The 25,813-nt window shown below is 40.3% G+C and overlaps 1 protein-coding gene across 1 annotated transcript in view; it reads right to left on the bottom strand.

Annotated features, from left to right (window-relative positions):
* Positions 1–25,813, bottom strand: part of PCCA (propionyl-CoA carboxylase subunit alpha) — a 557,269-nt gene that overhangs the window by 390,564 nt on the left and 140,892 nt on the right. Inside the window, exons 7-8 of the mRNA XM_040425257.1 lie at positions 23,098–23,229; positions 18,012–18,048 (exon numbers count right to left, since the gene is read on the bottom strand). Coding sequence (XP_040281191.1) covers positions 18,012–18,048; positions 23,098–23,229 — 169 coding nt within the window. The remainder of the gene's footprint in view (positions 1–18,011; positions 18,049–23,097; positions 23,230–25,813) is intronic.

Genomic DNA, 25,813 nt, shown 5'->3' with positions numbered 1-25,813 from the left:
CCCAAAGCTATTAAAAGAGCTTAGTGGTGAACTAGCAAAACCATTAACAGATTTATTTAACCATCACTGGTAACAGGAGTCGTCCCAGAAGATTGGAAATTAGCAAATTTTGTGCCCATTCATAAGAAAGGTAGTAGGGAGGAATCGGGCAACTATAGGCCAGTAAGCCTGACATCAATAGTGGGGAAATTAATGAAAACCATACTTAACCTCTTCAGGACATAGGGCGTACAGGTACGCCCTGATGTCCTGGTACTTAAGGACACAGGGCGTACCTGTACGTCCTATGTATTTCCGATACGGAAACCGTTGCCTGCTCAAATCATTGAGCAGGCACCTTGGCTAAATGCGCGGGGGGGGGGGGGGCGATCGCCGAAAACCGCAGGTCAATTCAGACCTGCGGTTTGCAGCTTTTCATGTTGCGGGCGGCGGTGCCATCGGGTCCCCGTGGGGCTGTAGGGGGGACCCGATGGCATGGAAGGCAGCGCGATGCCTTCCTGAGGTATCGGCGCTGCCTTCCTGTGACGAGCCTGTGAGATCCAGCCCCCTGGATCTAACAGGCCGGAAACTGTATGAGTAATACACACAGTATTACTCATACAGCCAATGCATTCCAATACAGAAGGATTAGACCCCCAAAAGTTGAAGTCCCAAAGTGAGACAAAAAACAAAGTGAAAAAAAAAAAAGTTTAAAAAATAAAGTCGTCCCCCCCCCAAAATATATATATTTTTTTTTAAGTTTCAAGTAAAAATAAACAAAAACGTCATTTCCCCAAATAAAGTAAAAAAAAAAAAGGGGGGGGGGGGGGGGAAGACATATTAGGTATCGCCGCGTCCGTATCGACCGGCTCTATAAATATATCACATGACCTAACCCCTCATATGAACATCGTAAAAAATAAATACTGTGCTAAATAAACCAATTTTTTGTCACCTTACATCACAAAAAGTGTAATACCAAGAGATCAAAAAGTCATAATCATGGTGTAAAACTTACATAAATAAAAAAAAGTATACATATTAAGTATCGCCGCGTCCGTAATAAGCTGCTCTATAAAAATATCACATGACCTAACCCCTCAGATGAACACCGTAAAAAATAAAATAAAAACGGTGTAAAAAAAAAGCCATTTTTTGTCGTCTTACATCACAAAAAGTGTAATAGCAAGCGATCAAAAAGTCATATGCACCCCAAAGTGGCAATCAAACAGTCATCTCATCCCGCAAAAAATGAGACCCTACCTAAGATAATCGCCCAAAAACTGAAAAAACTATGGCTCTCAGACTATAGAGACACTAAAACTTGTTTTTTTTTTTGTTTCAAAAATGAAATCATTATGTAAAACATACATAAATAAAAAAATTGTATACATATTAGGTATCGCCGCCTCCGTGACAACCTGCTCTATAAAAACACCACATGATCTAACCTGTCAGTTGAATGTTGTAAATAAAAAAATAAAATAAAAAAACGGTGCCAAAACAGCTATTTCTTGTTACCTTGCCTCACAAAAAGTGTAATATAGAGCAACCAAAAATCATATGTACCCTAAACTAGTATCAACAAAACTTCCACCCTATCCTGTAGTTTCTAAAATGGGGTAACTTTTTTGGGAGTTTCTACTCTAAGGGTGCATCAGGGGGGCTTCAAATGGGACATGGTGTCAAAAAACCAGTCCAACAGAATCTGCCTTCCAAAAACCGTATGGCATTCCTTTCCTTCTGAGCCCTGCCATGTGCCCGTACAGCAGTTTCCGACCACATATGGGGTGTTTCTGTAAACTACAGAATCAGGGCCATAAATATTGAGTTTTGTTTGGCTGTTAACCCTTGCTTTGTAACTGGAAAAAACCATATTACTTACCGGTAATTTCCTTTTCATGAATCCTCCATGACGGCATACCATGAGAGATGACCCACCTCCAACCAGGTAGGGATAGGAAGTATAAAATAGACCCTCCTCCAGCATATCCTCTGTCTTCTGGACCGACAGCCTAGAGAATCTATTCTTCAAAGTATATATATATTATATATATATATATATATATATATATATATATAGAGAGAGAGAGAGAGATCCAGAAAAACGGGCGGCACTCCAAGAGATAAGAGAAAGTGAACCTTTATTCACCCAGGTGGTGCAACGTTTCGGCTCTACACTTGAGCCTTTTCCAAGCTATATATATATATATATATATATATATATATATATATATATATATATATAAGAAAATAATGGCAGCACTGGAAACAAACAATATGGGTGCTATGTCCAGGGATATAGCTGCTTACCCCAGATGAACAAAGACGAAAAAAGGACAGCACTCCAGGTAAAAAAGTAGTGGTGTTTAATCACCCATGTGGATGGCAACGTTTCAGCTCAAACAAGAGCCTTTTTCAAGCAATGAACACAGTGTATGCTGGGGTATATATAGTCCAACCCCCATTACATCATAATACAATCAATCAACAATAAAGTTAAAAATTAAAGTGCAGGAGTGCATATACAATATCAAAATACAGATATACATGTGTAATACCCATGGGCGAAAAAAAAATCGCTGTAGTGATATATCAAAAATATAATACATGGTGTGTATATTATAACCTACAAAGAGGTAATTAGTGATTAGGGACAGGTGTACACAAAAGTGGGAGGAACAAGAGATAATAATGCTGCAAAAAAGAGGGAAAGCGGTGACATACCGTTCATCGTGTCAAACATGTCGCATACCGCTAGATCCGGCGTTCAGATACAGGCAATGCGCAGACGCCAGAAAGCGTCCGGTCACGGCATGACGTCACCACCAGTAGTTGCGGAAACATGCGCACTGACATGCGCACTATTACTAACAGTCTTGGTAGGCCATTTTACAAAAGGTCAACGTGTCCCAACACTGTGTATGCGCATGTCCATGTAATGATAGACAGGACAGCGCAACACGGAAAAATAAGCCGTGTTATATGACATGAGTTCATGGGGGCAAGGCGAGATACTGTAGCTCAAAAATGGATACAGATCCCACAATCCATGGGCGAACAGTATAATGGAGACCGCACCAGAATATGCCGCGATCCTCACACACACCGCCCATAGGCCCCCCCATAAATCCATCATGAATCTATATCCCACAGTGTGGACTGACACAGAGTATTTGACAAACGCCATAAAAAGCTAACCGGGCCAAAAACATGTAGATCAAATAAAGACACTCGTATAGATAAGTAGAGACATGTAGACACAATGTGTATGCACCGGGTACGTCCCACTTCTCGATTCAGCAGCGTCATTCTTGTCTGTGAATAAAAAAGGAGAAAAATCAGAAAAATGGCTTAATAGTGTTCAAGATACACTATGTAACACAAGAAAAGAGGCGCATATCACATATAAAACCATAGGGGGCAAACCGCTCATCTAAACATAAATCCCCGGATTGTAATCCACATTAAGCCCATTGGGTCTCAAACTGTTAAGAGTGTAGATCCAAAAAAGCGCTCTCTTTTTAAGGATCAACACCCTGTTCCCCCCACGTCTAGGCATGGGTACATGATCAATGGCCCAACATTTGAGATCTTTTTCGGAATGTTTAAATTCCGTAAAATGTTTGGCAACAGGGAGGTCCTTTCTTTTTTTACGTATGGATAATAGATGATTATTGAGCCGCGTTTTAAGATCGGTTGACGTTTCACCCACATATAATAACTTACATGGACAGATCAAAACATAAATCACGTAATTGGAATTACATGTAAGGTGAAAGCGAATAAAGTGTGAAACTCCAGTGGTAGGGTGGATAAAAGCACTGCCTTTGCCCATATATTTGCAGTCAGTACAGGTTAGAGCAGTTTGTATTGACCTAGATCTAGGGCCAATATCTGCTCTGACAAGCTGATCTCGTAAGTTTCTAGACCTACAATATGAGAATAGGGGGGGGGGGAGATCTGAATTCCTGGATCTCACTATGGCAACCTCTCAAAATACCCCAATGTCGCTTAATGATACGATTAATCTCTTCACTCTGTTCCGTAAATTTAGAAATAAAAGGAATCCGGGTCAAAGACCCTTCAGATGACTTCCTTTTGAGGAGACTGGTTCTATCCAAACCACGGACCTTATTGATATGGGAATCCAATAATTGGGTAGGGTACCCCCTTTTTAGAAATTTACTAGCCATATTGTTTAGAGAAGAATCTAACTTGTCGGGCTCAGAAACAATACGTTTAACCCTGAGGAATTGTGAAAAGGGTAAATACTTGAGTGTATTGCGTGGATGGCCACTATTATAGCAGAGAAGGGTATTTCTGTCGGTTGGCTTAGTATAAAGCTGAGTATGTAACTTGCCCTCATTAAATATAACAGTGGTGTCGAGAAACTGTAATTCAGTCTCCGAATGGACCAAGGTAAATTGTTGATCAACCATGATTTAGGTACTGACGCCATTTCTCGCATGCTTGACTCTTCATCTTATACACTGGCCGCCAGGCTGTTTATCATCGATTTATTGCAGATTGTCTTGAGACATAACTATTTCCTGTTCCAGGATACGTTTTTCCAACAAAAAAGAGGCGTGGCGATGGGGTCTAACGTAGCACCTACCTACGCCAATATCTTTATGAGGTGCTTTGAGGAAGATGTCGTCCATGTGTCACAATAGCTGCAGTGGTGGAGATACATCGACGACATCTTCCTCATATGGACTGGTAGTGTTGCTCAGTTGCTTGAGTTCCACCATTTTTTAAACAGTGTTAACAAGGATCTATAATTTACCTTGGTCCATTCGGAGACTGAATTACAGTTTCTCGACACCACTGTTATATTTAATGAGGGCAAGTTACATACTCAGCTTTATACTAAGCCAACCGACAGAAATACCCTTCTCTGCTATAATAGTGGCCATCCACGCAATACACTCAAGTATTTACCCTTTTCACAATTCCTCAGGGTTAAACGTATTGTTTCTGAGCCCGACAAGTTAGATTCTTCTCTAAACAATATGGCTAGTAAATTTCAAAAAAGGGGGTACCCTACCCAATTATTGGATTCCCATATCAACAAGGTCCGTGGTTTGGATAGAACCAGTCTCCTCAAAAGGAAGTCATCTGAAGGGTCTTTGACCCGGATTCCTTTTATTTCTAAATTTACGGAACAGAGTGAAGAGATTAATCATATCATAAGGCGACATTGGGGTATTTTGGGAGGTTGCCATAGTGAGATCCAGGAATTCAGATCTCCCCCCCCCTATTCTCATATTGAAGGTCCAGAAACTTACGAGATCAGCTTGTCAGAGCAGATATTGGCCCTAGATCTAGGTCAATACAAACTGCTCTAACCTCACATGGTAAGGGTAGTTTTCCCTGCCTATGCTGTACTGACTGCAAATATATGGGCAAAGGCAGTGCTTTTATCCACCCTACCACTGGAGTTTCACACTTTATTCGCTTTCACCTTACATGTAATTCCAATTACGTGATTTATGTTTTGATCTGTCCATGTAAGTTATTATATGTGGGTGAAACGTCAACCGATCTTAAGACGCGGCTCAATAATCATCGATTATCCATACGTAAAAAAAGAAAGGACCTCCCTGTTGCCAAACATTTTACGGAATTTAAACATTGCGAAAAAGTTGGGCCATTGATCATGTACCCATGCCTAGACGTGGGGGGAACAGGGTGTTGATCCTTAAAAAGAGAGCGCTTTTTTGGATCTACACTCTTAACAGTTTGAGACCCAATGGGCTTAATGTGGATTACAATCCGGGGATTTATGTTTAGATGAGCGGTTTGCCCCCTATGGTTTTATATGTGATATGCGCCTCTTTTCTTGTGTTACATAGTGTATCTTGAACACTATTAAGCCATTTTTCAGATTTTTCTCTTCTTTTTTATTCACAGACAAGAAGGACGCTGCTGAATCGAGAAGTGGGACGTACCCGATGCATACACATTGTGTCTACATGTCTCTACTTATCTATATGAGTGTCTTTATTTGATCTACATGTTTTTGGCCCGGTTAGCTTTTTATGGCGTTTGTCAAATACTCTGTGTCAGTCCACACTGTGGGATATAGATTCATGATGGATTTATGGGGGGCCTATGGGCGGTGTGTGTGAGGATCGCGGCATATTCTGGTGCGGTCTCCATTATACTGTTCGCCCATGGATTGTGGGATCTGTATCCATTTTTGAGCTACAGTATCTCGCCTTGCCCCCATGAACTCATGTCATATAACACGGCTTATTTTTCCGTGTTGCGCTGTCCTGTCTATCATTACATGGACATGCGCATACACAGTGTTGGGACACGTTGACCTTTTGTAAAATGGCCGACCAAGACTCTCAGTAATAGTGCGCATGTCAGTGCGCATGTTTCCGCAACTACTGGTGGTGACGTCATGCCGTGACCGGACGCTTTCTGGCGTCTGCGCATTGCCTGTATCTGAACGCCGGATCTAGCGGTATGCGACATGTTTGACACGATGAACGGCGCTGGGTATGTCACCGCTTTCCCTCTCTTTTGCAGCATTATTATCTCTTGTTCCTCCCACTTTTGTGTACACCTGTCCCTAATCACCTCTTTGTAGGTTATAATATACACACCATGTATTATATTTTTGATATATCACTACAGCGATTTTTTTTTCGCCCATGGGTATTACACATGTATATCTGTATTTTGATATTGTATATGCACTCCTGCACTTTAATTTTTAACTTTATTGTTGATTGATTGTATTATGATGTAATGGGGGTTGGACTATATATACCCCAGCATACACTGTGTTCATTGCTTGAAAAAGGCTCTTGTTTGAGCTGAAACGTTGCCATCCACATGGGTGATTAAACACCACTACTTTTTTACCTGGAGTGCTGTCCTTTTTTCGTCTTTATATATATATATTATATTTTTATATTTACATTTTTTTAAATTGCACACACACATACTTAACACCTCCTTATATAAAAGGGTTTTTTTTTGGGGGGGGGGGGGGGGGGGAATCCCTGCCGTCATGGAGGATTCATGAAAAGGAAATTACAGGTAAGTAATATGGTTTTTTCCTTTCATCCTCCATGACGGCATACCATGAGATATATCAGATCAATGCTATCCTAGGGAGGGACAACAGCCTCAAACTCTCCTACCGAAGGAAAGCTCCTGTTTTGACCGAGTATCTACCATATAATGCTTTATAAAAGGTATGAGGGCTGGACCATGTTGCAGCCCTACAAATTTGTTCCATTGAAACATTAGCTTTTTCTGCCGAAGAAGTGGAAATCGATCTTGTGGAATGGGCTTTGAAATTTTTTGGCGGAGAGACCCCCATAGAGTTGTAATATTCTAATATTGCAGACAATCCATCTGGCTAAGGAGTCTTTTGTGGCTCTATGACCTCTAAATTTTCCCTGGAACTGGACAAACAAATAGTCTGATTTCCTGAAACTTTTGGTGGCCTCTAAATAAACTAAGATGGCTCTGCATACATCAAGTTTGTGAAATTTTTCTTCACCTTCAGATTTTGGATTGGGACAAAAGGAAGGGACAACAATCTCCTCCTGTCTGTGAAAATTGGTAACCACCTTAGGCAGGAAGGAAGCATCCAACCTAAACACCATTCTATCTGGAAATATCATGAGAAAAGGTTCCACTATCTTAAGTGCCTGAATCTCACATATTCTGCGAGCTGATGTGATAGCCACTAAAAATAAGACCTTTAGTGTAATATATTTTAAGGACACATCTGACAACGGTTCAAAGAGGGGTTCAGTTAACCCTGAAATGACCAGATTAAGGTCCCAAGGAGGAACAGAGGGTCTAAAAAAAGGTTTCAATCTGCCCCTTTTAAAAAACTGATAATCCAAGGGTGGTCAGCGATTTTCATATCAAAAACTGAACTCAATGCTGATACATGCACCCTTAAAGTATTAGGACGTAACCCTTTGTCAAAGCCAGATTGTAAGAATCCTTAATACCATCTGAATAGAAAAAATCTGGCATGAATTTTTAGATTGAGAACACCAGTCACAAAATTTTGACCAGACTCTGGAATAAATCTTTGAGGTTACTACCTTTCTGCTAGCTGCCATGGTATTGATTACATCATCTGAAAGTCCTTTGGCTTTTAAAGTTAACCTTTCAGATTCCAAGCAGCTAGGTGTAGCTTCTCTACCCAAGGGTGACAGATTGGACCTTGGACTAGTAGGTTTTTTGTCCAGGGAAGAATCCATGGACTCTCTAATGACAAAAATTTGAACACAGGGAACCATGATTTTTTTGGGCCATAGTGGAGCTATCAGTATCACATGAGCCCTTTCTTGTCGGATCTTTCTCAATACTCTGGGAATTAACGCTAGTGGAGGAAACGCATACGCTAGGCAGAACTCCCATTTTTGTGCCAGCGCATACACCCCTATGTTCCGTCAAAGGGATTTAGAGAAAAGAATCTTTCGAGTTTTGAATTTTGTTCTGTGGCAAAAAAGTCTACTTGCGGAGTCCCCCACATTGCGGTTATTTGTGTAAAGATCCGCTTCTCCAGGCTCCATTGTGTTGATTTTAGAGGTACTTGACTTAAGAAGTCAGCTTTTACGTTTAAAGATCCTTTGAGATGTACTGTTGACAGAGAATTTACGTGACTTTCTGCCCAAGAAAAAAATTCTTCCGCCAATTGACCCAGACTTTCGCTCCTTGTTCCTCCCTGATGATTTAGGTAGGCTACTACCGTTGTATTGTCGGACCTTATTTGTACATCTTTCCCTATTATATCTTGAGACAGAACTTTTAATGCCTCCCAAACAGCCCAGAGTTCTCTTTGATTTGATGACTGACTCATCTGATCCATGGACCATCGTCCTTGGCAGGCATGAAGAGAACAATAAGCTCCCCATCCCCACAAACTTGCATCGGTGGTGATCGTTTGAATCTGATTGGGGGACCAATCTACTCCTTTTAGGTGGTCCGGATTTAACCACCACTGAAGTGAGTTTTTTACCCAAGGAGGAATCAGGATTATCTGACCTAAGGCCTCTTGCTTTCTGTTCCAACATCCTAGTAACCATTGTTGTAGGGTACGAGTGTGGAATTGGGCCCATTTTACTGCGGGAATGCACGATGTCAGAGAGCCCAACAGTTTCATGCTTCCCCTGACTGAACAACTTGCAATTTCTGTGAATCTTGAAACTTTTTTTTTTATCATTTCTGATGCTTTTTCGGCCGGAAGAAACGTTTTTTGCAGTATGGAATCCAAGCAAACGCCTAAAAAGATTAATCTCTGTGAAGGGGCGAGTTTTGACTTTTCCCAGTTTATGATCCACTCTAATTGGGACAGAATCTAACATGTTTTTGATATATTTGTCTCTAGATTTCCTCTGAGTTCCCTACCACAAGTAGTTCATCTAAGTAGGGTATTATTCAGATATTTCGTCTTCTCAAATGTGCCATGACCTCTATCATCACCTTCGGGAACACTCTCGGAGCAGAGGTGATCCCGAAGGGAAGAACCTAGAATTGGAAATTATATAACTTTTTCTCCAGAAATACCGCAAACCGCAGATATCTCTGAGCTTCTTTGCATATTGGTACATGGTAATATGTATCTCTTAAATCTATTGATGCAAGGAAATCTCCATTTTTTTATAAGTTTATGGTTGACCTTAGGGATTTTATTTTGAACTTTTCATATTTTAAGAATTTGTTCAATTTTTTTAGATTTAGGATCAAACGGAACTTCCCATTGGGCTTCTTCACCAAAAATACTGTTGAGTAGTATCCTTTTTCGAGTTGAGATTAGGGTACTGGAATAATGGCTCTTTGAGATAGAAGGTTCCGGACACCTTCCTCGAGAGACTCCTGAAGGAGAGATGTCTTTTGAATGGGTGTTATCCTGAAAAAATTTACTGGGGGAGGAAGACGGAAGGTAATATCGAGACCTTCTGCTATAATGTTTAGCACCCATGCATTTTGGGTGATATTTTCCCAGTCTTTTAGGAAAAATTGTAGCCTTCCCCCCACTTGAATCTTGGCGTCATTGCTTTGAAGTTTCCGAATTTTTGGGGGTGATTTTTTCCTTTTGACCACTGTCCTCCTCTGTCTGTTCTTTTGGAACGGAAATTTTCTTTTATTCGTTTCTTTTGGAAAGGATTTTTTTTTAGAGTCCGCTGCTTTCTCTAATATAGTCTCTAAATCCTGCCCGAACATTAAGTTGCCATGAAAGGGTAAACTACACAATTTAATTTTTGATGCAACATCCCCAGTCCATGATTTTAACCATAGGGCCCTCCTTGCTACTACAGATAGACTAGAGCAGTGATGGCGAACCTATGGCACGGGTGCCAGAGGCAGCACTCAGAGCCCTCTCTGTGGGCACCCACGCCCTGGAAAAAGTCTATGGTGTATCGATATGCCTTAGACTTTTCCTGCCATTCATCAATGCAGGGCGCACTATGAACGGCACAGGCAGCGCACTGAATGTAGGCAGGATATTATAGCTAAATCATAAAGTACTTGGATAATATACTACAGTATATTGGACTGTAGTATTCACGTTAACTTGCCATGTTGGCACTTTGCGATAAATCAATGGGTTTTCGGTTGCATTTTGGGCACTCGGTCTGTAAAAGATTCACCATCATTGGACTAGAGGTTCTGGCGGCCATTCTAACAGACTCCGCTGTCGCATCTGATAAAAAATCTACCGCTTTTAATGAAAGAGGGAAAGAATCCTTTAAGGTATCATAAGGTCTACCGTCCTTAATAAGGACTTCCAACTGCTGTAACCATTTTTTTAAAGGATCGAGATACTGAAGTTGCAGCTAAATTGGGCTTAAATATGGCCGCAGCAGATTCCCAGGCCTTTTTTAGAGTGGAATCTATTTTCTTGTCCATAGGATCTTTTAATGATCCCATATCTTCAAAGGGAAGAGAATTTGATCCCTTAACTAACTTTGAAAGGGAAACATCAACTTTGGGGCAAGCGATTAACAGTGTCTCATCCTCATCATTAAAGGGAAGTCTACGCCTCATAGTTCTGGAAATAAATAACTTCCTATCTGGAGATTTTCATTCTCTTTTAATCATCTCTAACATATTTTTATGTACTGGAAAAAACAGTTTTTTTCTGTGCTCGAGACCCCCATACATTTCATCCTGAACAGACCTATGAACTTTTTCGTCAGAAAGATCCATAGTCGTCCTAATTGCTTTTATCAACTCATTGGTATCCTCTGAAGAAAAGTTTCTAAATTCTGTGTCTGAGCCTGAGGAATCAACAGAACCATCACTATCTGAATCTGAATCCTGATCTGGGTCCGAAGAAAGGGATTCGTAATTTTTACCCCGTGACTTCGTTTTATGCATAGTCGGGTCGGGGTTAGATGTGGACTGTTCAGACAAAACTGACCGCATCTCCTCTCTAATCACATCCTATAGTTCATCTCTAATGGATGGGACTAAGACTTTAGCCATGTTAGCAGGGCAAAATTTACAGAGTTTCCTGGAACCTCTATCTGACAGTTTTGTCAAACAACTCACACACTTTTTAGTATTAAGAGAGGATTTTGTTTTTTTAACCCCATCTTTATCACTCTACAGGCACACAGGAGAGAGAGAGAAAACATAAGGGAGGAAGACATTAGCAAAGGCAATACAAATTTACAATACAAAAATACAAGTCTTCCCCCACTGGATGTGACTTACTGCAGCTGCACTCCCAGGAAGCTCCATCTGTCCTGCCACAATATCAGACATATTGCCAGTCCTGCATGCCCCTTAAATCTCTCCTTACCTGCAGACCTCAGATCAGCGGACGACTTCGGTCTTGATCTGCTGGGCCAAATTAAGCTCCGCCACTTACAGCCGTCATGCAACCCGGAAGTCCCTGTGGAACGCATGTGGGATGCATCGGACTTCCTATGACGTCATCACTATGCTCCGGCGAATCGGCTGTGATGAGGAACATTCTTCAAGACCGGAAGAACTAAATAAGTGTCCGGTCAGCACATGGCCCTTCCAAGCTGGCGCGCTAGCAAGGAGGTAAGGAACAGGGTCTCCATACTTAGACCTCCAGCACCAAAACAACTCCAGTATAGAAGGTTGGTCCTGCTTGCCCCCTCATGTGCAAAAAAAGGCATCCTAAAATTATCCCCACCTCTGCCTGCCTACACAGAAGTGGACCCATAGCAAATGCCATGAGTGGTAACCCGTCTCCCACCTGGAGGGACAGGAAGACACAGAGGATATGCTGGAGGAGGGTCTATTTTATACTTCCTACATGGTTGGAGGCGGGTCATCTCTCATGGTATGCAGTCATGGAGGATGAAAGGGAAAAAATATATAAAAATGGAAAATCTGCCCAAAAAGTGAAATTTTGAAATTGTATCTCTATTTTGCATTAATTCGTGTGGAACACCTAAAGGGTTAATGACATTTGTAAAATCAGTTTCGAATACCTTGAGGGGTGTAGTTTCTAGAATGGGGTAATTTTTGGGTGGTTTCTATTATGTAAGCCTCACAAAGTGACTTCAGACCTGAACTGGTCCTTAAAAACTTGGTTTTTGAGGACTTCTGAGAATTTTAAGATTTACTTCTAAACTTCTAAGCCTTGTAACGTCCCCCAAAAATAAAATGTCATTCCCAAAATGATCCTAACATGAAGTAGACATATGGGAAATGTAAAGTAATAACTATTTTTGTAGGTATTCATATGTATTATAGAAGTAGAGAAATTTAAACTTGGAAATTTGCAAATTTTTCAACATTTTAGGCAAATTTGGTATTTTTTTTATAAATAAAAATGAATTTTTTTTACTCCATTTTACCAGTGTCATGAAGTACAATATGTGACGGGAAAAAAATCTCAGAATGGCCTAGATAAGTCAAAGGGTTTTAAAGTCATCACTACATAAAGTGACACTGGTCAGATTTGCAAAAAAATGGCCTGGTCCTGAAGGTGAGAATGAGCACGGTCCTTAAGGAGTTAAGGAGAGGATTGTGGAACATCTAAAATCCCATGGATTGAAAGATGAAAAACAGCATGGGTTTACTTCAGGGAGATCATGTCAAACTAATCTTATTGATTTTTTGATTGGGCGACTAAAATAATAGATGGCGGAGATGCAGTAGACATCGCTTATCTAGACTTTAGTAAGGCTTTTGATACTGTCCCACATAGAAGGCTTATCAATAAATTGCCGTCTTTGTGCTTGGACTCCGATATTGTTGAATGGATTAGGCAGTGGCTGAGGGACAGACAACAGAGGGTTGTAGTCATTGGAGTATATTCAGACCATGGTCTTGTTACCAGTGGGGTACCACAGGGATCTGTTCTGGGACCCATATTGTTTAATACCTTTATCAGAGAAATTGCAGAAGGCCTCGATGGTAAGGTGTGTCTTTTTGCTGATGACACAAAGATTTGTAACAGGGTTGATGTTCCTGGAGGGATACACCAAATGGAAAAGGATTTAGGAAAACTAGAGGAATGGTCAAAAATCTGGCAACTAAAATTTAATGCACCTGGGGCGTAAAAACCCAAGAGCAGAATATAAAATCAGTGATACAGTCCTAACCTCAGTATCTGAGGAAAGGGATTTAGGGGTCATTATTTCAGAAGACTTAAAGGTAGGCAGACAATGTCAGAGCCGCAGGAAATGCTAGCAGAATGCTTTGGTGTATAGAGAAAGGCATTACCAGTAGAAAGAGGGAGGTGCTCATGCCGCTCTACAGAGCACTAGTGAGACCTCATTTGGAGTATTGTGTGCAGTACTGGAGACCATATCTCCAGAAGGATATTGATACTTTGGAGAGAGTTCAGAGAAGAGCTACTAAACTAGTACATGGATTGCAGGATAAAACTTACCAGGAAAGATTAAAGGACCTTAACAAGTTTGGAAGAAAGACGAGACAGAGGGGCTATGATAGAAACTTTTAAATACATAAAGGGAATCGACAAGGTAAAAGAGGAGAAAATATTTAAAAGAAGAAAAACTGCTACAAGAGGACATAGTTTTAAATTAGAGGGGCAAAGGTTTAAAAGTAATATCAGGAAGTATTACTTTACTGAGAGAGTAGTGGATGCATGGAATAGCCTTCCTGCAGAAGTGGCAGCTGCAAATACAGTGAAGGAGTTTAAGCATGCATGGGATAGGCATAAGGCCATCCTTCATATAAGATAGGGCCAGCGGCTATTCATAGTATTCAGTATATTGGGCAGACTAGATGGGCCAAATGGTTCTTATCTGCCGACACATTCTATGTTTCTATTAGTGTCTTCATTAACCTTTGCCCACATTATAAATGCCACTTGCTGAAGAGCGTCAACCCCTTTAATAACCTGCAGTTCCCCTTCAGTAGCAATCCCCTCACTAAATGTTTTATGTAGCTGCAAACAGGATTTACACAACATTGAGGAGAAATTTTCGACCATTCCTCTTTGTAATTGTGTTTCAGTTAATCAATTTTTTGGGGATGTCTTGCATACAAGACATCTTCCACCTCCCTCCACCACGACTCACAGTTGGGATGAGGTTTTGCTGCAGGTGTGCAGTGTTCTTCAAACACACCATTGTGAAGGAAGGAAGCTACTGCTGTCTAAAACATTGCAGCCCTTTGCCAGATTGCCTAAAAGCATGTGGGTGTCCCACAATAATTCTAAGAAAATGTTCTACAGACAGATCAGACATATGTCAAATTTTTGGCATAAATGCACAACATTATGTTTAAATAAATAAAAATGCTGCACACCCACACCAAAACTTCATCCCAACTGCAAAGTATGGTGGAGGGGGCATCATGGTTTGGGAATGCATTGCTGCTCAGGGACTAAAAGGCTGATGATCACTGAGGTAACAATGAATTCAAATGTGCATCAGAACATTTTGAGCAGAATATGAGGGAAGCCGTCCATGACAGGTAAGGTATCAAGACAATAGCTCAATGCACACAAGCAAATCAAGTACAGAATGACTGAAAAATAAGATTTGTGTTCTGAATGGCCAAATTAGAGTCCTGACTTTAACATCGTCGAGATGCTATGGCTTGACTGAAGTCTGTGCACACATAGCATCCCAGAAATACGGATGAACTGAACCATTTTCAGGGAAGAATGATCCAAAATTCCTCCTCAACATTGGTCATTTCTTATTTGCAGCTACAGGAAATATCTGGTGGAAGTGACTGTTGCTAAAGGGATATAAACAGAATATTAAATTCAAGCATTCACTTGCCATTTCTCCGTGCATTGTGGATGTGTGCTCAATATAAGACATGAACGGTACAACTATTACTTCAGGTAGATTGTGCTCATCTAGAATGGTGACTTAGATAATCAGACCACACTTTTATTAGTAATCAGTGCAGAAATCCACATAGTTCCAAACTCACTATTTCTGGCAACTGTAAGCTTTGTTATAATGATATACACATATATACATACATTTAGAGTAAAAATATTTAGTAGGGTTAAATATCCTCTGTTTATTCCGAGTACTAATGTTAATAAATAGGGCTAGTCGCATAGGCATAAAATTTCTGTCAGTATTTTACATTTCCAGTATGTCCTGCGTTTACGACAGCTGGAATATGGATGAATTTTGATATGCGCGAGTGAAAGAGGCCAAAAAGCAAGGAAACTAAAATATTAAATGAAATGGTTTGGCACACAGTGATCCAATTTTAGACACATGCTTAAGGGGAAGTGGGAAACCTACAATGCCGTGTCACCAACATGGTAGCCATCTTGAATGCCATTTTGGATTTAACCATGTTTTTTTTTTAATTTTTTCTTAAATGGGAAGATAAGGGAGTGACACATTAAATTGAAAAGAAAAAAACTGGTGTGCTTCTTTTTTACTTAACTTTATTCATTCTCATGTTAAAACTTTTTTTCTTTTTTTTTCTGTGCAGGAGGCAATGTGCGTGAGGACATTATCCCAAGAAGAACCATGTTGAGATCTTCCTGATTTCCAGGTCATAGTCTATGACTATGTTTTTATTTTAACACTAGATTATGGAGACTATGAATGATCCCGGATAATAATCATGGACATTTATGATAAACATTAAACATTGACATTTGATTTATGAACTTTTAATGATCATGGAAGATACAAAGCACGTCAATTTATTGAATTATATTGTTAACACATTTTTATTTGATTCACTAGAATGGATTGGCTTCGATGAGCCGAAGTTATTACTTCGTACCACTTGGAACCGAACCAGAGTTTGATAAAAGGTTTTTTACATTAGAAATTAAATTTTTGAAGTTATTACCCAAAGTCTCGCGAGACTTCAAAGTAATAACTTTAGCTCATTGGAGCCAATACATTCTAATACTGTACGGAGCGGGAGTTTTATGTGAATCGACTTCAGATGTTTCATCCGAAGTCTATTCGATCATCCCTAATAGACACCTTCGGGGCAATTTTTTTAAATTAATTTTGGGCTAAAATGATTAGTTCAATTGATCTTTATTAAAAATGTTCAGCTGTTTTCAGGGTTAAAGATCAGTCTGCTTGTAAGCTGTCGCAGTCTGTTTCCTTTGAACCCCGTCATCTGATGGCTAATGTGTAGCTCTTATCTCTGATCTTCTGACCTCATAAACACTAATTAGAGCTCAATTCTTACCAAACTGATAAGAATATAACTTGAAGAGGTTATCCAATCCTATAAAATGTCCCCCCATATGGCAGGCCCTCAATGCTGAATATACTTACCTGGGTCCCCTCTCCCTGCGCCGCTCCTGATCCCCGCACCGCCGATGCTGCTTCTCTCAGTGCCCGGATAAAAACATCCGGTGTCGGGGGGAGCAGTCAATGGCAGGCAGGGATGAGCCTCCCTATCATCACGGGTGACGCTAGGTAGGCTCGTCCCCTTCCCCACCTGCCATTGGCTGCACCCCCACAGGATGTTTTCATCTGGGCACGGGAAGAAGCAGCAGCGGCGGCGGTGCGGAGACCAGGAGCGGCGTAGGCAGCGGGGACCCAGGTAAGTATATTCTGCATTAGGGGACCGACAAATGGGGGACATTTTATAGGATTGGATAACCTCTTTAAGTTATATTCTTATCAGTTTGGTAAGAATTGAGCTCTAATGAGTGTTTATGAGCTCAGAAGATCAGAGATAAGAGCTACACATTTGCCGTCAGATGACGGGGTTCAAAGGAAACAGACTGCGACAGCTTACAAGCAGACTGATATTTAACCCTGAAAACGGCTGAACATTTTTAATAAAGATCAATTTAACTAATGATTTTAGCCCAATATTAATAAAACTCCGTATAAAATTTGCATAAAACTCCTGGTCCGTACAGTGTTAGAATGTATTGGCTCCCATGAGCCGAACTTATTACTTTGTGAAGTCTCGCGAGACTTCGGGTAATAACTTCAAAAATGTATTTCTACTGTAAAAAAAAAACTTTTACCGAACTCTGGTTCAGTTCCAAGTGGTACAAAGTAATAACTTCGGCTCATTGGAGCCAATACATTCTAATACTGTACGGATTGGATAACCCTTTTAACATGACTTAATTGGCTGAACATTTCAATAGAGACCAATTAAAAAAAAGTTTTTGGGCCCCAAATTAGTACAATCCAAATATATGCCCTTGAAGGTGTCCGTAGCTGTTAACGGATGCATTTTAATTAATGAGTTATATATAAACACAGATCAATGTGGACACTGTAGCATTTTCTGAGATGAGAATTTATAAATGATGTTCTAGTACTGTAAAATAAGCTACATTAATATAGCTGAGGAAACAGAATAAAAAGTAAACATATAGCTGTTACATTCAATGCCTGAACAGAAAGGGACTTTATGTACAATTTGCAAAGATAACACATGGTGTTAGAAGAAAAAAGAAGCCAATGCTTAAATTGTTCAAAAGCCATGGGCAAATGAGATCTTAAACTATTAAAACATTATTTGTTCTATAGGGATTACCTATTACACATTTAATTTAGTCAAGCATGTCTGCTAAGAGGCATACAAATCCCACCATAGCTAATTTAAGAACTTACCAATTTCCCTTGCAATTCTGACAGCTTCATCTGCATCCTGTAAAAGCAGGAAATGAGACTCACGTTAATCCCATCAGCCATTGCACTGTGTCCTAAGGGCAGTCATATATTGCACTACTGTCTCCTCCGATTCATTTAATGTTTGATTTTACAACCTTGTGACCTTGTTCATTCAGAGGAATGTAAAATTAATACCATAAGTGGAATGTAAATTCTACCTCATCATTATTATACTACTCGAGGAAAACTCAAAGCGCTATCCAATCAGCTGACAGGAAGCCCCACGACCATTGAAAGATGGCCTTTTGCAGTGGCCGAAATGAAGTGATTAAATTTCAGAGTTTACAATTCATAATAGGCCATAAATCAGGGCATTAAAACTTGTCGGCTAAAGCTTGTTTCATCTCCTCTCCCGTTTGCTTGTCATGTTTTTCATGAAGCTGACAGCAGGGGGAGATGATTCTCTATTGTTTCAAATGCTTAGCTTTACCAGCTTCCGAAAAGTAAAATAATCTAAGTTATACAATTAAAAAAAAACTGAGGTTGGCTGGTGATACCATCTGTCATAAAATACGATTTCAACCAATACAAAGAGAGTAGTTAGGTAAAAAATATAGGACAGTCAATAGATAAAATTATGATAAATATATATATATATATATTTTTTTTTTTTTTTTTGGCGTATTTACATGTGCAAATTATATGTCTGTAGATGACTCTTTTTAACTTTTAATTCATACATTTTTAAAGACAGAAACCACATCTTGAATGTATGTTATTATGCAAGAAAATTTACATAAGGTAAAAATCCTCTTTCAAAGGAAAAAAAGTTTCACTACTGTGTTACGGACTCATGAAGAGAAAGGACGCTAGCAGGGGAAGTTGGCAAAAAAATTTAATTTCCTTTCATTAACTAGTCTGCTCCACAATCGCTGCTTGTTAAGTTCAAAGCAGTCTTAAGAACAACCTTAGCTTTAAGTCCTTTTACTCCGAGCACTTACATCTGCTAATGAGATTTTTTTTCCCTTGTCCACAAAATAACAATTGTTTTTAAGCCATAGATAAATTCCCTCACAAGAATGTATAGGTTTACTGTTTTATTACACCTTGTTTCTTTCTCTATGGGATGTTGGCTTAAAAGAATGAAATTCATGAAAAGGGGTCATTTAAGAATGTTAGTGGTTTGTACACATTGAGTAGCAAGGCCCTTTGTTCCTGCCGCTGACAGTTATGCGAGAATACTTCCCCTTAATAGCCTCTCTGTCAGGAAGTGTTAAACCTTCCAAATGCAGACAATTAGAACCTCTCCAGCAATATGCAGCAATGACTGATGAAGAGCTGCCATTACAGCACAAGTTGGGAACTTTCTGCATTTCTTTTGGCTTGCAAATTTGATTGTGTTGGAAGAACACAATTACCAGGCCAATTTATATCTGGGCAAGGAAACTGGGTAATAACCACAAATAAAAACAAGGAAACACAGCTTTGGAAGAATTAACACAAAAATGCTGTAAATAGAATTACACCTATACCATGAATAAAAGAACGATCCTTTGGTGCAAGAAATGTTAGGTTATTGTGCATTGTAAGAGCAGAGAAGCCTTCAGATCTCACTGAGCTCAGAGTAAAAGCATTTTACTGAATATACAGATTTTTTGGGAACTACAGATTTAATATCGTATTAGCCAACCTGCCTGGATAATACAAATGTGAACTTGTAAAGTCGAATTATTTGTATTAAATATTTGGCTGTCAAAATACAATGGATTTATACCAAACTGAAATATTTTTTTTTGCTCAACTACCTGATATCTTGAGGAGCCACATATGTGAACATATTTTAGAAGACTGGGGAGCACTTGCTCCTTTTCCTGGGGTGCTGGCATAACTTGGTGGTGTCCAGAAATTCCACCCCCTTCCTTTCACACTGTGTGACGCTGAAGCAATGATTACCTGGGCTATATAAAATGCATGGATATGCATGTATTGTATTGGATATGCATGGATATGCATGTATTGTATTGTACACCCCACTTGTACTAATCGTTTTGGATCAAGTTTTCATGAGAAGTCTACTCATCCAAGACAGTTTCCCCAGCCCAATTTCTAATTGTTTCATGTGAAAAATACATATACTTGGCTGCCTTTAAGATAATTCTGCACCTCTTCACTGGCCACAGCCGTGTTTAAGCCTATGCAATGCCCCTCTACCCCTATCCTTCTCATCAACTGGTACACCATGATTTCTGGGCTCCATGCAATGCAATTGAAGGGAGGAAATAAGGAAGAAGCTGTACAATATGAGCTGAGCTGTGGCTGCATCTTTTACATGCACTGGATTTGTCAAAGGGGAAACAGAATTTTTGGGACAAGTAAATTCGTTGTCTATGCAAACTTTACGATGTCTTTATTAGTAGTGATAAGTCAGAGCAACTGGACTTTTTTCTATTTTTTTTCCCTTGAAGATATTTTGATAGCCATCCGACTGGTTTTCTCATTCTAAGGGCTCATGCACACGACCGTGCTGTTTTTTGCGGTCCGCAAACCGCGGATCCGCAAAAAAGGAAGCCGCCCGTGTGCCTTGCGCAATTTGCGGAACAGAACGGGGGGCCCATTGTAGACATGCCTATTCTTGTCCGCAAAACAGACAAGAATAGGACATGCTATATTTTTTTTGCGGGGCCTCAGAACGGAGCAATGGATGCGGACAGTACACGGAGTGCTGTCCGCATCTTTTGTGGCCCCATTGAAGTGAATGGGTCCGCATCCGAGCTGCAAAAACTGCGGCTCGGATGCGGACCATAACTACGGTGGTGTGCATGAGGCCTAATTAAGAAAACCATTCTTCATGGGAAAAAAATATCAGTAGCTCTGACTTCTTACTCCAGATATACCATTATTACTTTACTGAGAGAGTAGTGGATGCATGGAATAGCCTTCCTGCAGAAGTGGTAGCTGCAAATACAGTGAAGGAGTTTAAGCATGCATGGGATAGGCATAAGGCCATCCTTCATACAAGATAGGGCCAGGGGCTATTCATAGTATTCAGTATATTGGGCAGACTAGATGGGCCAAATGGTTCTTTTCTGCCGACACATTCTATGTTTCTATGACCTGGATGAATGAGAACCTTCACAGACACTTTACAATAGAGAATGGTCACATAAGATATTGTAAACATTTAAAGGGGTATTCTGAGAATTTTATTTTATTTCATGTTCCCCCCCATTCTTTACAACTTTTCCTTTTATAGTTATTAATATTTGCCTACCGGCTAGTGCTGCACTCCCCATTCAAATTATGCTCCAGGCACTTCCCGGATCACTAGCTGTACATTGTGCACATGATCCAACCCACAATGACCATGTCTGTCATCCCTGATGGCCTGCCCCCTGCACTCCAACAGCACAGCGCATACGGGAGAATGAATCTCCCACTAGCCCCAGGAGAGCATAAGAATAGTATCCCACTCCAGCCTTGGGCACACAATGCAGGTCAGCGCCGAGGGCGCTTTACTGCGCAGGCGCAGCTTCCCTGGTTAGGCGGTCAGGATACTATTCTATTCTCTCATAGAACTAGCTAGAGATTCATTCTCACACACTGCCGAAAAAATTCTCAGAATACCCCTTTAATAACACATTTAAAAAAAAATTATTAATGAAGTGTGAAGAATAATAGTTATACACTTGTTTTCAGCGACAAAAAAAAAAAATAAAAAAAAAAAAAGACTACACGAAAATAATTCAAGGACATTCTTTTTTTACCTTTAGATATGGCAGATGCCCAAAAGATAATTACTGCCGTTTACACAGGATGCAACATCACAAATCCTGACACAGTTAGCAATAGTACAACCGCATTAAACAGGAATTATCATATACACAATCCTAATTTGCAATTAGCTGCTCATTTCTTAGCGATGTGCAAAATTAATCAGGCATGGAAATTAGACAAAATGAGAATTGCATGGCAAATGTTATCGTGGTTTAGGCAAACAAAATAAGTGCTTAAACATTCCACAAGCAAACTCCTCGTCAACACCCATAATCACCGTGCATTTTAAGCCTTTAGGAAGTGCGTTTAATTACAATTATTTTCCCTTGTTACACTTGAAAATCACTAATAAAAATCATTATCAAAAATAAGTAGTATTTTCCCCATTTTAGATGCTTCAAATTAGTTTAGGCTGGAATCATATATGCACTTTTTATGGCAGTTTTTAAACCAAACACAAGAGTGGATACAAAAGAGAAAAGTAATAGCCGTGCTGTTAAATTATTTTGGATCAACTTCTTGCTTTGACAAAAAACGGCAAGCACAAAACTGCATGCGTAAGCCCTGCCTGCTTTATTTTCGCTTACAAGCACAAATGCACACGCATATTTGGGACTGGTCTCTTCAAAGAGGCTTTCCCCATGCACAAGTGGCTAAGGCCTGTTTCACACAAGAGATACAGAACGAGTCAGGGTCTGTTCAGATCAAAAAGTTGAATCAGTTTTGTCTGCAATTGTGTTCTGCGTTTCATTTTTTCCCGGGCGGCTGCATTTTTTTATGCGTTTTTCACGCGTGTGATGATAAACTCAAGAATAACACTCTGAACTGGATGGACGGATTCTCTTTTCAGCCTTATGAACTATGTTACTAGGTTACGATGTTACTCAACATCTCCTAGCAACCATCAATGAAAAACGCATTGCATACGGAAGCCTTTCGTTTTTCATGCAAGCTCCATTCACTTCTATGGGGCCAGGGCAATTTTTCCTGAATGCAGACATGATCAGTGGTAAACTATGCTCATGTGCGCAGACCCCTTGAAATAAATGGGTCAGGGTTCAGTCCAGATGCTATCCGTTTGCAACACGCATCGCATCCGGGTGTGCCAATAAGCCATTACAAAAATCAACTATAGTCTAAAAAACATAAAACTGAAGCATCTATTGTCTAGGAATTCTGTTCAATTCCCTAGATTTATTCTGCAGAGGGAAAAAAAAGTTGACAAATTTCCAAGTCTAAAAGAAAACTAAATGAATAAGAATTGCAATTTGACTCATTTATTACAATATCTGGACCACAAACTGCTCCTCACCTTGACCACCCCGTCAAATCCAGGGATGGTGTTGACCTGCGCATTCTTGGCTAATAGCTTGCTTTCAATCTTGTCTCCCATAGCTTGAATTGCATGAGTGTCAGGTCCAATGAAGGTGACGCTTTCTGCTGCCTGCGGAGACAATGAAGGTTTTACGTTTACTAAAAAAAAAACATATTAAATGTTATCTGTGGTTTCACACTTCAGAGGACTGTTTAAAGAGAGCATGTGGAGAGTAACGTAATTAAGGGTATACACTCGGCAAACAGCATTGTTTAGAAACCTGCCCATTCATTAAATGCACATTTTGGGTGATCACATAAAACTACAGTACATGCACGGAAACCCTGGCTTTCAGTGCTTCATTAGAATTTAAGTATCCGACAGGAGGTCCGTTTCTGTCAAGTGCCAGCTAAGTGATTGACAAATATGGCGTCCTCATTTAAATGCTCATCTAAACGGGGCTGCAGTTCACAGCAGTCATTTCACTATTCCAGAGCAATGTCGACAACACAAAAACACGTGACAGGAAGAACACGCAGGCTACAGAAAAACTGGGGACATTTATCAAACCTGGTGTGCCAGTATTTTGGTGTCAAAATGGTGTTCAGCACTTTGCGCTAAAATTCCCAATATCTTGACCTCGGCGCCCTGTGGCATCACTTTTGGCATTGGAGTACAAGAGTGGTTGTGTTTTCTGCAAAGCTAACTTCAAATGTTCTCCTAATGGTAAATCCCCCCCTTTGTAATATAGATAAGCATAATTACTGGCCGGACTGGGATCCTGGGATGCATGCAGTGGCATTTTTTGCCAGATATTTCTATATACATTGTCAGCAGTACAGATATTCTCATTAGGGATGAGCAAATCAACTTCGGATGAAACATCCAAAGTCGATTCGCATAAAACTTTGTTCTAATACTGTACGGAGCAGGAGCATCGTACAGTATTAGAATGTATTGGTTCCGATGAGCCAAAGTTATTGCTTTTTGCGACGTCTCGCAAGACTTCGCATAATAACTTCAGAAATCGATTTATACTGTAAAAAACCATTTCCCGAACTCAAGCTCCTGCTCTGTACAGTATTAGAACAAAGTTTTATGCGAATCAACTTCGGATGTTTCATCCAAAGTCGATTCGCTTATCCCTAATTCTCATCCCTCACATTAGTAATGTAATGACTCCATCTTATAGCGCCATTAAATGGCGTTTCCTAGCTTTATATATAGCTTAAAGAGGTTGTCTAACCCTGAAGATGAACTAAGCTAAGGCCCAGAACTCATCAGCTCTCCAGTCCTGTACTGAGGATCCTGTCCCCACAGTTTCTGGCTCCCTGTAGACCAGAAGTGACATCCTGTCTTTGGTCACATGCACTGCTGCAGCCAATCACTAGCCTTAGCAGTGCCATACTTATACATGTGTTGTGTCTGATATCCACTGAAGTGAATGGAGCTGAGATGCAATACCACACTCAACCTATGGACGGGTTTGGCGCTGTTTTTGGAAGAAGGCAGCCATGTTCTTCTAATCCTGGAGAAACGCTTTAATGACCATCAGACATTTTACTGCTTGTTTTAAGTACAGTATTACAAGTAACAGATTTTACCTAAAGCATTAACAAACACCACTTTTATTCTCAAGGTATTAAAGAGGAAACTGGAAACTGTCACCTCTCCTGACATCTTGTTTTAGTTAATACTTGCATTCCCCATGCAATAACAATTCTGGTGCCTCTCTTCATTTAACTTCATGTTGTGCTATTCCTCTGTTATTCCTTCTAGAAGTTTATGAATGAATTTCTTGCACGTCCAGCTGCATGGTACGAGTTGTGGAGGCGGGGTGTCCCAGCACAGTCTGACACTTCCCCAAATGGTAACAGAAGGAATAACAGAGGAATTGCACAAAACAAGTGCTGGAAAAGAAATAAAACTAAGAATAGTTGCTGCTGAATGTAAATGTAACCCAGGCTCATCAGCGACTGGAGGCCCTATTACATGGGTGTATTATCTGCAACTGACAATGTAACACGTGGATCGGTGCTCGCGTGGAGACGAATGATTGTTAGTACAATGGTCAATATCTGCACCAAATCATGTGGATTTGGCTGCAGTTCCCGATTTCTGTGATTTTGCGGCAGATTTCATCCTCTGCATTGCAAAGAAGGAAACCTGCAGCAGATTTCCACAACATAAGTTAACATGCTGTGGAAATCAGGTTAAGGGTACTTTCACACTTGCGGCAGAGGATTCTGGCAGGCAGTTCCGGACGCAAACGGATGCATTAGTCAGACGGATCCGGATGCGATTCCATCTGACAAATGCATTGCAATACCGGATCAGTCTTTCCGGTTGTCATCCGGAAAAACGATCAGGTATTTATCTTTTTCACATTTTTAAAGGTCTGCGCATGCACAGACCGCAAAACCGGATCCGTTTTTCCAGAACACTTGGGGCCGTATCCGGCATTAATGCATTTCAATGGAAAATAATGCCGGATCCAGCATTCCGGCAAGTGTTCAGGATTTTTGGCCGGAGAGAAAACTGCAGCATGCTGCGGTATTTTGTCCGGCCAAAAAACTTAAGAGGGACTGAACTGATGCATACTGAACGGATTGCTCTCCATTCAGAATACATTAGGATAAAACTGATCAGTTTTTTTCCGGTATTGAGCCCCTGTGACGGAACTCAATACCGGAAACGAAAACCGCTAGTGTGA

Source organism: Bufo bufo, chromosome 3, assembly GCF_905171765.1.
Source record: "Bufo bufo chromosome 3, aBufBuf1.1, whole genome shotgun sequence".
NCBI classification, from domain to species: domain Eukaryota; kingdom Metazoa; phylum Chordata; class Amphibia; order Anura; family Bufonidae; genus Bufo; species Bufo bufo.
This window is presented reverse-complemented; position numbering and strand designations above follow the sequence as displayed.